This window comes from Theropithecus gelada, chromosome 11 (genome assembly GCF_003255815.1).
Source record: "Theropithecus gelada isolate Dixy chromosome 11, Tgel_1.0, whole genome shotgun sequence".
NCBI lineage: Eukaryota > Metazoa > Chordata > Mammalia > Primates > Cercopithecidae > Theropithecus > Theropithecus gelada.
Window position 1 is genome coordinate 91,844,391 of NC_037679.1, and position 16,626 is coordinate 91,861,016.

At 48.8% G+C, this 16,626-nt stretch overlaps 1 protein-coding gene across 2 annotated transcripts in view; it reads right to left on the reverse strand.

Annotated features, from left to right (window-relative positions):
* The window catches only part of ANKLE2 (ankyrin repeat and LEM domain containing 2), a 37,848-nt gene that overhangs the window by 14,998 nt on the left and 6,224 nt on the right, over positions 1 to 16,626 (reverse strand). For both annotated transcript variants that reach the window (XM_025400928.1, XM_025400927.1), the window contains exons 2-6: positions 15,722 to 16,180; positions 10,763 to 10,969; positions 8,223 to 8,416; positions 7,741 to 7,929; positions 1,929 to 2,051 (exon numbers count right to left, since the gene is read on the reverse strand). In XM_025400928.1, coding sequence (XP_025256713.1) covers positions 1,929 to 2,051; positions 7,741 to 7,929; positions 8,223 to 8,416; positions 10,763 to 10,969; positions 15,722 to 16,180 — 1,172 coding nt within the window. The remainder of the gene's footprint in view (positions 1 to 1,928; positions 2,052 to 7,740; positions 7,930 to 8,222; positions 8,417 to 10,762; positions 10,970 to 15,721; positions 16,181 to 16,626) is intronic.

The window sequence follows — 16,626 nt, forward strand, 5'->3', positions numbered from 1 at the left end:
AAAAAAAAAAAAAAAAAAAAAAAAAAGAAAAACCAACAACCTTCAAATAAAAGGAAGGAAAGGAGCCAGCCTGTGAGAGAAACTGACTAAAACTAGGAAAACAACCACATTTTTGAGTCTGTACCAGATTGTAAGCTTTAAAAAGTCAAATGCTTTTTAAAATGCCAGGAGTTAGGCCAGGCGCGGGGGCTCACGCCTGTAATCCCAGTACTTTGGGAGGCAGAGGCGGACGGATCACCAGGTCAGGAGATCGAGACCATCCTGGCTAACACGGTGAAACCCCATCTCTACTAAAAATACAAAAAATTACCCAGGCGTGTTGGCGGGCGCCTGTAGTCCCAGCTACTCGGGAGACTGAGGCAGGAGAATGGCGTGAACCTGGGAGGCGGAGCTTGCAGTGGGCCGAGATCGTGCTACTGCACTCCAGCCTGGGAGACAGAGTGAGACTCCGTCTCAAAAAATAAATAAAAAAATAGAAATAAAAAATTAAAATAAAATGTCAGGAGTTTTTAGTTACCAAATGCCATTCTTATGCTGAGTAAGTACAGATATTCTCTCACACATACACACACACACACACACACACACACACACACACAAATTAAATCATACATATGCAAAATAATGGCAATTTCTCAGTTGTAGAATTTTCTGGTGAATTTTATTCTTTTTGGTCAAGCAGTATTTTAAATTTTCTATGGCAAGTGGATGTATTGCTTATGCAATAACAGCAGTTACAGAGGGGGTGTAGGAGAGGCCACTGCCACCGGAAGATTCTTACAGCTTCTATTTCTAAAGGGCTGCTAGACCGTGGACAGCTCACAGCTGTAATACACAGAAACATCAAACTTGTCTTTCAGTTCTCAGAAGGTCCAGATATGTCTGGCACTTTGCGGGCACAGAACGTACTTCTGCCCTCTGTAAGGTGCACTTTGCTCAGCTGCTCAGGGTCATGATGAGGCCTGACTGACCATGCTTTTCTGGGTCAGATGAGTACGTATGTGTGAGAAGCTTAGCACAGCGCTTGGTGCACACTGAGCTGAATACAATTTAGCTGCTTTCAGCATCGTCATCCTCACCACCATCGTCACCATCACCATCACCTCTGCCAACACCACCATCATCATTGCGATCTTCATCCTCACCATCACATCATCACCATCACTATCTTCATCACCATCCTCACCACCACCATCATCCTCATCACCACAACCATCACCATCATCACCTCATCACCATCACCACCATCATCATCCTCACTGTCACCATTCCCACAGTCCTCACCACTACCACCATCACCACCTTGACCATCACCATCACCACCATCATCACCACCATTCTCACTACCACCATCACACCATAATCACCACCATCACCATCACCACCATCATCCTCCTCACCGTCACCATTACCACAATCCTCACCACTACCATCATCACCACCATTACCATCTTCACCATCACCACCATCATTCTCACCAGCACCATCACCACCATAATCATCACCATCACAACCATCACATCCTCACTGCCATCCCCATCACCGCCACCATCACCATCATTCTACCACCGTCATCACCATCACCATCACCACCACCATCATTACCTCTGTTCTCTTTGACTCTGGTCAACTGACGTGTTCAGAAAGGGAACTTGATAAAAGACTGTGAGCTGTTCAAAGCAACTGACTGCCAGTTTAAGGAAAATAAAATCAGCAAACCGGGTCAGTTCCTTCCCTCCTGGTTCTACAGATGCATCATCTTCACAAAGTGCATCTGACCCAACAGCCAGGGTTCTAACATGTCCCATAAGGCAAACACACTCACACAGAGCTCCTTGTGGCTTCCCTGTGCCTGTGATAACAGACTGTCAATTTGTGTATTTTCATTTCTAACTCCAGATAGTAACTGCATTTTAATAAGTACTTACATCTTCAGGTGTTTTATCATATTTATTCCTTGGGTTTTTTACAATCAAATGGTGTGACGAAAGCACGTTGACTACATCTGCACTTCCAAACTTACAAGCAAAATGCAACGGTGTGTCATAGCCCTGAAAAAAGGTGCAGAGGAAGCACAATTATTCACACGTGTCTCATAAAGTTGCTCTAAGATGAAAATAGACATTTATACATTTATTTATTGATTTTATTTTATTTTTTGAGACAGAGTCTCACTCTGTTGCCCAGGCTGGAATGCACTGGCGTGATCTCGGCTCACTGCAATCTCTGCCTCCTGGGTTTAAGCGATTCTCCTGCCTCAGGCTCCCCAGTAGCTGGGACTACAGGCACCTGCCACCACATCAATTTTTTTTTTTTTTTTTTTAGTAGAGACGGGGTTTCACCATGTTGGTCAGACTGATCTCAAACTCCTGACCTCAGGTGATCCACCCGCCTTGGCCTCCCAAAGTGCTGGGATTACAGGCGTGAGTCACCCCACCCGGCTTCTACTTTTTTTTTTAAAAGACTCACAAACAAAAAGGCCATATAAGACGCTACTTTTATAACAGAAAAATAACTGGCATTCTAGCACATACCCACTTCATGCCAAGGCTTGAGCTCAGCACACTGACCCGGGTGCCCAGGCCCTGGAGGAGCTTAAATTCTCCATAAACAGTGAACAGTAGCTTTAACCAGCACAGGGCCCAGTACAACGTCATGTAAAACATGCCCAGAAAATGAAATACACAGATGGGGACCACAATCGGAATAAAGCAAAGCCCCCGAATTTGGCCTGTACTCAAAGAAAAGTCTCTGTGGCACGTGACACCCAGTAAACGAAACTCTCTTCACTGCTGACGATGCCGCACCACGTCCCGACTGGGAACCCAGGTCTCTGTGGCACGTGACACCACAGTAAACAAAACTCTCTTCACTGCTGACGATGCCGCACCACGCCCCGACTACGAAACTCTCTTCACTGCTGACGATGCCGCACCACGCCCCGACTGGGAACCCAGGTCTCTGTCCATGACGCCGCGTCACGCCCTCCCTCCCCCATGGGGTCGCAGGTCTCCACACCATCTGCCTGGAGCTCCCACAGCTGCACCTCTGATCCTTCCTTATGCTCTAGGCAGTCTCAATGTCACCTTCAAATGTGGCCTATAGACCAGCAGGCCTCATGGTCAACAGTGCCCCTGAGCCCAAGACCTGAAGGGCCAACTCCCTCCCAGGCACCTCACTTGGACATCCCACAGGCAGCTCCACTGCACTGTGTAGAAAACAGAATTCATTTACACCTAGCAGAGCCAGAAACGCCTCCTCACGTCACCTCTGATTACCAAGATTCTGGCTGTAAAGTGTCTGGTGGCATCGTATGCCATGGCGGCCACCCCTAAGCTTCTGCACAGGGAACAAAAACTCATCATGGACCCTGCGGCCTGCACTGACACCCCCGCCTCCACTCCTTGGCAACACAGCCTAGGTCACCCACAAATGTCCTTCTCCAGATCCCTCCCACCATCACCCACTAGAGGTAATAACCCTTACGACTCGCTCACACGACCCCAAAAAGGTCTGGATGTTTGAATACACCACCACGCTGCCTGCACCCCATCCTTCTGTCCAGGGGCTGGTAAGCTTTCTTGGACAAGGACCAGACAGCAAGCATTATAGACTTTTGAGGCCATCCTGTCTCTGCCACGGCTACCCAACTCCACTCTTGTAGCAGGAAAGCAGCCACAGACAAATCCACAAATGAGTGTGGCTATGTTCCAATAAAGCCTTATTTACACACACAGATGGCAGCTGAGCTGGCTCCTGGGCTGCAGTTTGCTGGCCCCTCCTCGAGTGCAATGATTGCTCTGTGTTCTCCAACCCTCAGGCCCTTCTTCTTTTCTTTTTTTTGGAGATAAAGAAGTCTTACTTTGTCGCCCAGGCTGGAGTGCAGGGGCGCAATCTCGGCTCATTGCAACCTTCACCTCCCAGGTTCAAGTGATTCTCCTGCCTCAGCCTCCCTAGTAGCTGGGATTACAGGTGAGGATAATTTTAGTTTTTTTTTTTTTTTTATTTTTTTTATTTTTTTGAGACGGAGTCTTACTCTGTTACCCAGGCTGGAATGTGGTGGCGCGATCTCGGCTCACTGCAAGCTCCGCCTCCTAGGTTCACACCATTCTCCTGCCTCAGCCTCCTGTGTAGCTGGGACTACAGGTGCCCACCACTGTACTCGGCTAATTTTTTATATTTTTAGTAGAGATGGGGTTTCACCGTGTTAGCCAGGATGGTCTCGATCTCCTGACCTCGTGATCCCCCCGTCTCGGCCTCCCAAAGTGCTGGGATTACAGATGTGAGCCACCGCGCCCGGCCCTAATTTTAGTATTTTTAATAGAGACAGGGTTCTGCCATGTTGGCCAGGCTGGTCTCAAACTCTTGACCTCAGGTGATCCACCCGCCTCGGCCTCCCAAAGTGCTGTGATTACAGACATGAGCCACGGCACCCAGCCCTCAGGCCTTTCTTGGTCCACATTCTACTTTACAGGACTGAGGTTCCGGGTCCTCTGCTTCAGAAACATGACCGCCCCCCTCCCGCTTCCCAGGCCCTCTGCCGTGCATCTGGGCAGATGGTCTACACAGAAAGGACGCGCAACAGAACGGCTTCCTTCTGGCCCACCATTCTCCCCACTACACAATGGCCCTTTCCAACCTGTTCTGTACTCAGCAAACCTCACCACCCCAATTTCTGCCTGTTCTTGCTGGGTAACTTCCTGTAGTTCTGGCTGACCTTCTCTCCAGCCCTGCTTCTCACCCACACCGTAATCTTGGGATGTGATCTCTCCAAAAACCCTGGTACTTTCTCAATAGTTATTTTTGGTCCACGCTTTAACGATTCCTACTTTCGGGGGTTATAATAAACAAATGTAACCTGAAATATCTAATTTCAGTAATTTACTAAGTTTTCTTTCTGGACACACACATGCACATCTTCTGTGAATACTGCGTGAAAATAAGAACATGTATTCCTAGTTGAACCTCATTTCCTTACTCAGTTTGCTCACACTCAGCATAACTGACGCACTGTGATGTTACTCCCCCTTTCCTAGTTCATGTACACTATTGCTTTTTTGGTAACCACTGTTTTCACTTTCACCCCTTTCTATAATTTTGCTGGCTTGACAAAATGTCAACACTCCCCCTTTTCTCTCTTGTTGATTTAAAAATTATTCTTGCTTTTCAATTTTGCAGCTCAGTCGGGCGCAGTGGCTCATGCCTGTAATCCCAACACTTTGGGAGGCCAACGCGGACGGACCACTTGAGGTCAGGGGCTCAAGACCAGCTGGGCAAATATGGTGAAACCCTGTCTCTACTAAAAGTACAAAAATCAGCCAGGTGTGGTACTGCATGCCAGCAGTCCCACTACTCAGGAGGCTGAGTCAGGAGCATCGCTTGAGCCTGGGAGGCAGAGGTTGCAGTGAGCTGAGATTGTGCCACTGCACTCCAGCCTGGGGCACAGAGCAAGACACCGTCTCAAAAAAAAAATTTTTTTTTTGCAGCTCAACATATCATATTCACTCTGTTATCCAAATAACAAAATTATGCCTCCCCACAATATGCTTCTTTGACACTCTCTTCTACCCACCACAACACGACATTCCACACTCCCGGGTTTTACTAAGAGTTTATAATTCCTGGCTTTAAGCTATCACTGGGCTTTCCCTCACAAAAATACATCAATTCTTTAAGAATTCTTACTTATGCATTGTTCAACCACTGAAAACCATGCCTCTTTCGGTGGTGGGGACAGGGTCTTGCTCTGTCATCCAGACTGCAGTACAGTAGTGCCATCTCGGCTCATTGCAGCCTCTGCGTCCTGGGCTCAGGGGATCCTCTCACCTCAGCCTCCTGAGTAGCTGGGGCTACAGGCATGTGCCACCACCCCTGGCTAATTTGTTTTTTAAAATTTTTTGTAGAGACAGAGTTTTGCCATGTTGCCCAGGCTGGTCTCAAACTCCTGGGCTCAAGCGATCTGCCCACCTCAGCCTCCCTAAGTGCTGGGAGGCCATCCACATGAATTTAAACAGTCGTGTACCCAGTTTTACACTAAAGTTTGTAGTTGAAACAGATAACTGTGCTGTCCTTCCTAGGGGTACAGGAAGTGGACAGGGCGGAGGATTTGAAACACTGAGCCAAAGCCCAGGCTCCCTTTAAGAATCATGTTAGTGGCCAGGTGCGGTGGCTCACGCCTGTAATCCCAGCACTTTGGGAGCCCGAGGCGGGCGGATCACGAGGTCAGGAGATTGAGACCATCCTGGCTAACACGGTGAAACCCCGTTTCTACTAAAAATACAAAAAAAATTTGCCAGGCATGGTGGCAGGTGCCTGTAGTCCCAGCTACTCAGGAGGCTGAGGCAGGAGAATCGGTTGAACCCGGGAGGAGGAGCTTGCAGTGAGCTGAGATTGCGCCACTGCACTCCAGCCTGGGAGACAGAGCAAGACTCCATCTCAAGAAAAAAGAAAAAAAAAAAAATCAGGTTAGCCCGTCAGAATGTTGAAGGATTGAAGAGCCGCACGCATTGAGTGGCGTTTCTGACCTCCTCCTTCCCTACCTCACAGAAGGAATGCAATCGCCCAGAAAGCCCTATCTGTTCCACGAGCTTATCTTGAAATGTTGAACAAAACTGTCCATTTTCTGAGACCCCCCAGAAAGTAAACTGATTATCAACAACTGCTTAATTGTTGCACTAATCTAGCTTTAACGAAAAGCAAATTCGTTATTTTTTTTAAGCAATGGACTTTTCAAAAATTGAAATTAGGCAAAGCAGCTTAAGCCTCCTAATGAGAGAATATTATTTGTTCAGACTCAAGCTGAAATTCAAGCCTCACATTGCCTTATGCTTTGTTTATGATAAATATATAAATGAGGGTTGCTTAACAGCTGTGAGCGCTGTGTGAGATTTTACACCTGGCCTGCGTGACCGCCTGTTCCAGTTGGGGTGTTGATTTGACTAATACGCTTCATCCCAGTGTATAAAACTTGCTTCTCTTCTCAAGCAGAGCAGCTCCCCTGGCTCCCTACTCTGCCCTGAAGGACTCTTGGGCTCCTGGGGGTGGGAGGGGCCAAGAGAAGGAAAAGCCTGTCTTTAGCACCCTTTAGAAGAGCTGTGCCCCCTTCACAGTGCTGCCTTGCATGGGCCTAGCCCGGGGGGGCACTCATCAGTGACTCCAACTCGCCTGCTTGCTGCACTTGGGATGAAACGATCCCACAGGTCAGGTGGAGGGTGGGGTGTGGGCATTGGCCAGGATTGCTGTCGCCTTTTCTCAAGAGCGAGGAAGATCGTTCCTATTTCTAAGCAGTCACACCCCAGCAGTCTCTTTCTCACACAGTCCTGCATGTTAGGCGCCGTGGTCTGCAGGGGCAGCTCTGTGCCTCAGTGGCTCTTGGCAGGACACTGAGGGCCTATCTGTGGTGTGCCCAGCTCTGCCACTCCCAGGAGGAGAAAGGCTGCTCAGCTCAAGGTATCCTGTTCAGCAGAGCAAATGTCCTCTGACAACCATGTCCCCAGACAGTTCAGACACCCTTGGGGACAGCACTGCACACACGACAAAGACGCAGGGGCCAGGGAAGCCCAGCACTCGGTGCCCTCTGTCCCGTGGGACGTGGTGAGAAGGCAGGCTGCAGGGGTGTAACTATGTGTCTTTTCCCCAAAGTTATTACACCAATGAGTAACTGGTCAATAAAGCATTCTTCTGGGGAAGAAATTTTAAACAATTAAAAAAAGAAAGCGTCAGTGGAGGGTGGGCACGCACCATCTTGTCAGGGGTGTTCAGATACAGGTCAACCACGTAGCGGATGCGCTTCTGCAGCATGGCCTCGTCGTCATCGGGGTACATCAGCCTCATGAAGTCGGGGTTCTCCAGCACGTCCAGAGTCAGCCGGCAGATGGAAGCCTGGTTCTCTTTGGCAGCAACATGCATCACGTTGTACCTGCACCCTTCCTGAAAGAGACCCGCACGCACTGAGCTCCCATCTGTGACACTTGGACACGTCTGTAGCGAGTGCTGCGATGGAACCGCCAGGCCGCACACCCAGCCGACGGAACCAGCCACGCCGCGCACCCACCCGACGGAACCGGCCAGGCCGCGCACCCACCTGATGCAACCGGCCAGGCCGCGCACCCATCTGATGCAACCAGCCAGGCCGCACACCTACCCGATAGAACCGCACCTACCCGATGGAACCAGCCAGGCCGTGCACCTACCCGACGGAACCAGCGAGGCTGCACACCTACCTGCACAATAGTTGGGTTGTCCCCTGAGCCAATCAGATACCGGGGGTTGCTCCAGATGAGGTCAGAAAAGGTGTCTTCCTCTCCCTTCTCCACAGCTTTCCGAAGCTTGGCGGTGAGGTCCTGCGTGCGGGGATTTTTATAGCTGTTCGCTCGCTCTTTGTTGACTGTTTCTGATTCAGACAAGCACAAACCATCTGTCGGAAAGAGACAGAATTTAAGAAAGATTAGTTTCACCAAGTCACTCATGCACCCTATGATGAGGGATAAGGAGCTTTCCACACAGGCTTCTGGGCCAACTGGGAGGCACAGGTGAGAAACGACGAGATGGGCCTGCGGCCACCAGCCCCAGCATGTAACGGCAGCCAGCACGCCCCTGTGAGCAGAGCAAGTGGAGGAGAGCAGCCAGACCCTGCCGCAAGCTTGCTGGGAAACGCTCTGTGAATGAGGCCAAGTTTGGTGAACTTTGTGTTTTTTCAGAGACCGGGTCTGGCTCTGTCACTCAGGCTGGAGTGCAGTGGCACGATCACAGCTCACTGCAGCCTCGACCTCCTGGGCTCAAGTGATCTCAGCCCCCCAAGTAGCTGGGACTACAGTTGTGTGTCACCACGCCTGGCTTATATCCGTATATATAAATGTATTTTTAAAGATGGGGTCTCACTATGTTGCCCAGGCTGGTCTCCAACTCCTGGCTTCAAGGGATCCTTCTGCCTCAGCTCCCAAAAATGTTGGAATTACAAGCATGAGTCACCACACCCGGCCAGTGAACTCTGAAAGCTTGGTCAGTAGGTGGAGGAGGAATAACGGCAGTTGTGGGCAAGGGAACACTCCCAGCAATCACACAAGACCTTCGATGTGCACAGTGTGGCTGCAAAGGATCACAGGATTAAGGAGCCACCACACCCTGCTGATTTTTTTGTGGGGACGGAGTTTTGCTCTTTCGCCCAGGCTGGAGTGCAGTGGTGTGATCGTGGCCCACTGCAACCTCTGCCTTCCGGTTTCAAGCAATTCTCCTGCCTCAGCGTCCCAAGTAGCTGGGATTACAGGCACCTGCCACCATGGCTAGCTAATTTTTGTATTTTTAGTAGAGACAGGGTTTCACCATGTTGGCCAGGCTAGTCTGAAACTCCTGACCTGAGATTATCCACCCACCTCAGCCTCCCCAAATGCTGGAATTACAGGTGTGAGTCACTGCACCTAGCCAGTTTTTTATATTTTTGGTAGAAGCAGGGTTTCACCATGTAGGCTACACTGGTCTCCAACTCCTGACCTCAAGTGATCCACCCACCTTGGCCTCCCAAAGTGCTGGAATTACAGGCATGAGCCACCGTGCCCGGCATGATTTCTGTCTTAAAGTGATTTCCTTCTGAGGAATTCTCACAAATTGCAAAGAAGGAAATCTGTACCTGTTAGAAGCCACTCTGGTTTCCATCCAGGAAGCACCTGTATAAGGCTGACTGAGGACAGGCAGATGACTGGAGGGAGAGGGGGCACCATTCCTCTGGAGTACCAACCCGCCAGAGAAGCCCAGACAACTGTGAGCTGGGAGAGGGAGCAGGAGCTGAGGCCAGACGAAAGGTGAAGGCAGAGGCTCTACCCCACACTGACTGTGAAGAGCCTCTTCACACAAAACCCGAGTTCTGAGCTAGGAGGTGGAGAGGAGGCAGACTTCGGGCTGGACAGTTCCTACAGACAAGCCCGACTTTTGCAGATGCCCTAGTCCTAGGTATAGCTTAGGTGGGGTATAGCTTCAGGTGGGGAAGGAGACTGCTCTCAGGATCCAAAAAGGCACAGTGGCTCACGCCTGTCATCCCAGCACTTTGGGAGGCTGAGACGGGAGGGTCACCTGATGCCAGCAATTCGACTAGCCTTGGCAACATGGCAAGACCCTATCTCCATCAAAAAATTTAAATTCTAGCCTGGCCAACATGGTGACTAAAAATACAAACATTAGTTGGGCATGGTGGCGGGCACCTGTAACCCCAGCTACTCGGGAGGCTGAGGCAGGAGAATCACTTGAACCCATGAGGCAGAGGTTGCAGTGAGCCGAGATCGCACCACTGCACTCCAGCCCAGGCAACAGAGCAAGACTCCGTCTCAAAAAAAAAAAAAAAAAAGTTTAAATTAGCTGGGTGTGGTGGCGCACGCCTATTGCTCTCCCTATTTGGGAGGGTAAAGCAGGTGGATTGCCTGAGCCCAGGAGTTCGAGGCTGCCGTGGGCCATGATAGCACCATACTCCACTCCAGGCTGGCAAAACAAGACCCTGTCTCTTTACAAAAAGAAAAGAAAAAATCCAACAGGCAGCAAGGAGAGACGTGGGGACAGATGGAAGCAGCCACAGCGTTCTTTTCAGCTTCTCCACTCAAGATGCTAGTTACTGGCATGTCAGCATCAGAGCTAGCGTGGCTTCCTGGTCCACTGAGACGCCATCGACTCTACCCCCATGGAGAAAACAAGTTACCACATACGAGGAAAGAAGGCACAAAACAGGGTGGGATCTATGTGACAGGAACATCAAGATATGAACTGCTGCATGATTTACCTTTCAACCCGTCATTGCTAAAGAGCGGCGCTGTTTTCACAGGAGAAAGTGGTAAGGACGGTCTGCTTGGAGAAGGGAAATAATCACAAATTCCTCTAGCAAATTTCTCAGCGTCTTCTCTGGTAGAAAAAGCTTTAAATCGGGACCCTTTGATCATCTTGACAGCTTGCAATGCTTCTTTTTTATTTTCATAAACATGGATCCTTTCTGAGTAGAAAAAGTAACAAAGGAAAATCAGAGATGAGTGACTTGAGCAGCTGTCACCTGGTCCACCCTGGGCTTCATCATCAGCTTCCATGTCTGCTACCCAGTCGCCCGGCTTAGTTCAGATCTTTAATCTTGAAGAAAAAGGGCCTTAGCTAGCCAAAATAACACAGTTAACAAGCTCAATTGTGTGCGTATATGCATGGGAGTAACATGATACATATTATGTTCACATATGTAATTCTATATGGCAAGATTCTATCCTAAAAACTAAATTTCATATAAAGATCTAAATAAAAATTATTAAAAGGCAAATTAAAAGAAACTATAATGATGTCAGCCAAGAACAAAAGAGAACTTTAAACACAATTTTGAACAGGAAACGCCTATTTTTTTTTTTTTTTGGAGACGGAGTCTCGCTCTGTTGCCCAAGCTCAAATACAGTGGTGCGATCTTGGCTCTCTGCAACCTCGGTCTCCCAGGTTCAAGCGATTCTCCTGCCTCAGCCTCCCGAGTAGCTGGGATTACAATGCACCTGCCACCATGCCCGGTTAACTTTGTATTTTTAGTAGAGACGGGGTTTCTCCATGTTGGTCAGGCCGGTGTTGAGCTCCCGACCTCAGGTGATCCGCCCACCTCAGCCTCCCAAAGTGCTGGGACTACAGGCATCAGCCACTGTACCCGGCTGGGAATGCCTTTTTAAACATGCCAAGAAACCATCCAAAACAAGATAATTCTGATTATATAAAAATATGAAAGCTCTGTAGTGGAACTATCACAATCAAGTTTCGTATGAGACCATCGTAAATACATAAGATACAAACTATTAGCCAAGAGACAAAAATTTCTGAGCAATATAAGAGAGGAATGGTTACTGTCCACTACTGGATAAAAATGGCCATGGTCCAGGCATAGTGGCTCACGCCTATAATCCCAGCACTTTGGGAGGCTGAGGCGGGCGGATCACCTGAGGTTGGGAGCTCAACACCAGCCTGACCAACACGGAGAAACCCCGTCTCTACTAAATACAAAATCAGCCAGGCACGGTGGCGCACGCCTGTAATCCCAGCTACTCGGGAGGCTGAGGCAGGAGAATTGCTTGAACCCGGGAGGCGGAGGTTGCAGTGAGCCGAGATCGCGCCACCGCATTCCAGCCTGGGCAACAAGAACAAAACTCCATCTCATTAAAAAGAAAGAAAGAAAGAAAGAAAAACAAAGTCTACCTTGTGACTCTGTACTTCTACTTTCGTTTTTATAAAAATGAAAACAGGCCGGGCATGGCGGCTCACGCCTGTAATTCCAGCACTTTGGGAGGTCGAGGTGAGCGGATCACAAGATCAGGAGATCGAGACCACCCTGGCTAATACGGTAAAACCCCGTCTCTACTAAAAATACAAAAAATAGCCGGGTGTGGTGGCGGGCGCCTGTAGTCCCAGCTACTTGGGAGGCTGAGGCAGAAGAATCGCTTGAACCCGGGAGGCAGAGCTTGCAGTGAGCCAAGATCGCGCCACTGTACTCCACCCTGGGTGACAGAGCGAGACTCTGTCTCCAAAAAAAAAAAAAAAGTGCACTTATATTACATTCAAAAACACACGTTATATATCATGTTCTAAAACATCTTAAAAATTTAAAAAAAGTTCATGTATATAAATAATAACAGGATCAATCATGACGAAAGCAGTGAAGTAGTTACTTCTCAGCAGTGAGATCTGAGACCAGAGGAGAGAATCTGGCTTTTACTTTAGATGCCACTTATAGAACATACACATTATAAATGATTGTAACGAGCAATCTTTACAATAATAAAGATTAAAAATAAGGCCGGACGAGGTGGCTCACACCTGTAATCCCAGAACTTTGGGAGGCCGCGGCAAGCGAATCACGAGGTCAAGATATAGAGACCGGCCGGGCGCGGTGGCTCAAGCCTGTAATCCCAGCACTTTGGGAGGCCGAGACGGGCGGATCATGAGGTCAGGAGATCGAGACCATCCTGGCTAACATGGTGAAACCCCGTCTCTACTAAAAAATACAAAAAACTAGCCGGGCGAAGTGGCGGGCGCCTGTAGTCCCAGCTACTCGGGAGGCTGAGGCAGAAGAATGGCGTAAACCCGGGAGGCAGAGCTTGCAGTGAGCTGAGATCCAGCCACTGCACTCCAGCCTGGGCGACAGAGCAAGACTCCGTCTCAAAAAAAAAAAAAGATATAGAGACCATCCTAGCCAACGTGGTAAAACCCCGTCTCTATTTTAAAAATACAAGAATTAGCCGGGCATGGTGGCACACTCAGCGACTTGGGAGGCTGAGGCGGGAAAATCACTAGAACCCAAAAGGCAGAGGTTGGAGTGAGCCCAGATCGCGCCACTGCACTCCAGCCTGGTGACAGACCGAGACTCTGTACCAAAAAATAAGTAAACAAATAAATAATAAATGACAAAAATAAAAACTGCACTATGACCATTTCCCAGTGTCACTATTCTTTTTTTTTTTTTGAGACGGAATCTAGCTCTGTCGCCCAGACTGGAATGCAGTCGCACAATCTCAGCTCATTGAAACCTCAGCCTCCTGAGAAGCTGGGACTACAGGCACCCGTCACCACGCCCTGCTAATTTTTTGTATTTTTAGTAGAGACGGGGTTTCACCATGTTAGTCAGGATGGTCTCGAACCCCTGAACTTGTAATCTGACTGCCTCGGCCTCCCAAAGTGCTGGGATTACAGGCGTGAGCCACTGGCCTGGCCACTAAGTATTCTTTAAAAAGATCTTATGGAAGAATAATATTCCATTCTATTCACGGTGTTTAACCAATTATCTACTCACAGGTATCACCACAAATGATATCACAGTAACAACAATACTAATGACAGTGTGCAATTTCCGGCATTCCAGTCAATATTGAGTTCTCTTTTTTTTTTTTCCCCAATGCTAAATCTTGTTTAAAATTACAATTCTTGGGCTGGGCACAGTGGCTCACACCTGTAATCTCAGCACTTTGGGAGGCTCAGGTGGGAGGATTGCTTGAAGCCAGGAGTTCAAGACCAGCCTGGGCAATAAAGCGAGACCCACTCTCTTAAAAAAAAAAAAAACAAAAAAACACTGATTACCTAGGTGTGGGCAGGCGAGGTGGCTCACGCCTGTAATCCCAGCACTCCGGGAGGCCGAGCCTGGTGGATCACTTGAGCCCAGGAGTTGGAGACCAGCCTGGGCAAAGTGGGGAAATCTCATCTCTACCAAAAATACAAAAAAATGACTGCACACTGGCACATGCCCGTGATGTCAGCAATCCCAAGCTGAGGTGGGAGAAGTGCTTGAGCCTGGTGGGCAGACATTGCAGTGAGTTGTTGAGATCACATCACTACACCCCAACCTGGGTGAGAGACAGAACCCAGTCTCAAAAAAAAAAAAAACCAAACATCAAAAAAAACCCAATTAGCTAGGCGTGCTGGTATGTGCCTGTAACCTTAGCACGCTGGGAGACCAAGGTGGGTGGATCGCTTGAGGGCAGTTCGAGAGCAGCCTGGGCAACATGGCAAAACCCTCTCTCTATAAAAAATACAAAAATCGGCCGGGCACGATGGCTCACACCTGTAATCCCAGAACTTTGGGAGGCCGAGGCAGGCGGATCCCGAGGTGGGCGGATCCCGAGGTCAGGGGTTCGAGACCAGCTTGGCCAAAATGGTGAAACCCTGTCTCTACCAAAAATACAAAAATTAGCTGGGTGTGGTGGCAGGTACCTGCAGTTCCCAGCTACTTGGGAGGCTGAGGGAGGAGAATCACTTGAACCCGGGACGCAGAGGTTACAGTTAGCTGAGATCGCGCTATTGCACTCCAGCCCAGGCAACAGTGCGAGACTCTGTCTCAAAAAACAAAAACAAAAACAGCTGGGTGTGGTGGCTCATGCCTGGGAGCCAGCTACTCAAGCGGCTGAGGTAGAAGGATCACCTGAGCCAGAAAGGTTGAGGCTGCAGCGAGACGTCACTGTACCACTGCAATGCAGCCTAGGTGGCAGAGTAAGACCATGTCTCAGATGAATAAATTAAAAAAATAAAATGGCCGGGGGCAGAGGCTCACGCCTGTAATCTTAGCACTTTGGGAGGACGAGGCAGGTGGATCACAAGGTCAGGAGTTCAAGACCAGCCTGGCCAAGATGGTGAAACCCCATCCCTACTAAAAATACAAAAAATTAGCCAGGCGCGGTGGCAGGTGCCTGTAATTCCAGTTACTCAGGAGGCTGAGGCAGGAGAATCACTTGAACTCAGAGGGCGGAGGTTACAGTGAGCCAAGATTGCGCCACTGCACTCTGGCCTGGGCAACAGAGTGAGACTCTGTCTCAAACAATAAATAACAAAATAAATAATAAAATAAAATTACAAAACTTTGATGCTGAAAATTTATGCATTCATTGGCCATTTGCATTCATTAACATAAAAGGTGTGCAGCTTACAATGCATTTTAAAAAGGGGGAGGCGACTAATCAACAAAGCTCCTAACCAAGAGCAGCGGCCAGCTAATATTAATATCTCAGTCCAGCATATCTCACAGAATCCAATTTCCCTAACCAATTTTAACAGTTCTCACGTAGACTCACAAATATTTCAGGAAAGTTCTACATAAAAGTATTAACAATGGTTAACCGGGGTGATGAGATGGTGGTGATTGGATTTTTTCTTTTTTTATCTGTACTTTTCCATTTTCATATGTCATCCCGCCCTCTGCATATATGCTATCTGTGTGAGGAAATCCTACACACGTCCCCATTACCATTTCTCGCTGGGACGTCCTCATATACTGGACACACCCCATAGTACAAGGGCGGTTCCTTAGACGCAGTCACTGCAGTTCCGTAGGTGTCGACGGCACTGGGGGGCACCGAGCGGGTCTTAGATGTCACAGCTTCCTCTTCGGGAGGATTCAGGCCCACACTGTAACCAAAATCTCTGTCTTCAGAAAAACCAGCCTGATCAGTTGGGTTCCCTTCAGCTGACTTCAAAATCCTTTGTGTGTCTTGGCTGAGAGCTGTGGCACCTGCCTCATGGTGGTCGAAAGAAGGCAGCCTTCCTCCTTGCTCCAGTAAAGCCTGAGCCAATTTTTTCTCAAAAATGAACCTTGTAGTTGACGTAATGGGTCCACATTTCAATCCAGCTTTGACGATTTCTTCTCTAAGGTCATCTGGATTCAGAAGTTTCAATCGAGCCAACACAGCATCCATTGTCATTTCACCTAGGCCCAAGACAAAAAAATCAAATAGAGTCACAAAATACTAACACCTGCTGAAGCTGGGTGGCAGGTACCAGGGTTCATTATTTAATGGCATCAGTTTATTTCATTAAAAACTTTTTTCGGCCGGGCGCGGTGGCTCAAGCCTGTAATCCCAGCACTTTGGGAGGCCGAGACGGGCGGATCACGAGGTCAGGGGATCAAGACCATCCTGGCTAACACGGTGAAACCCCGTCTCTACTAAAAAATACAAAAAAACTAGCCGGGCGAGGTGGCGGGCGCCTGTAGTCCCAGCTACTCGGGAGGCTGAGGCAGGAGAATGGCGTGAACCCGGGAGGCGGAGCTCGCAGTGAGCTGATATCCGGCCACTGCACTCCAGCCCGGGCGACAGAGTGAGACTCCGTCTCAAAAAAAAATAATAATAAAAAAAAAAAAAAAAAAAAAAAAAA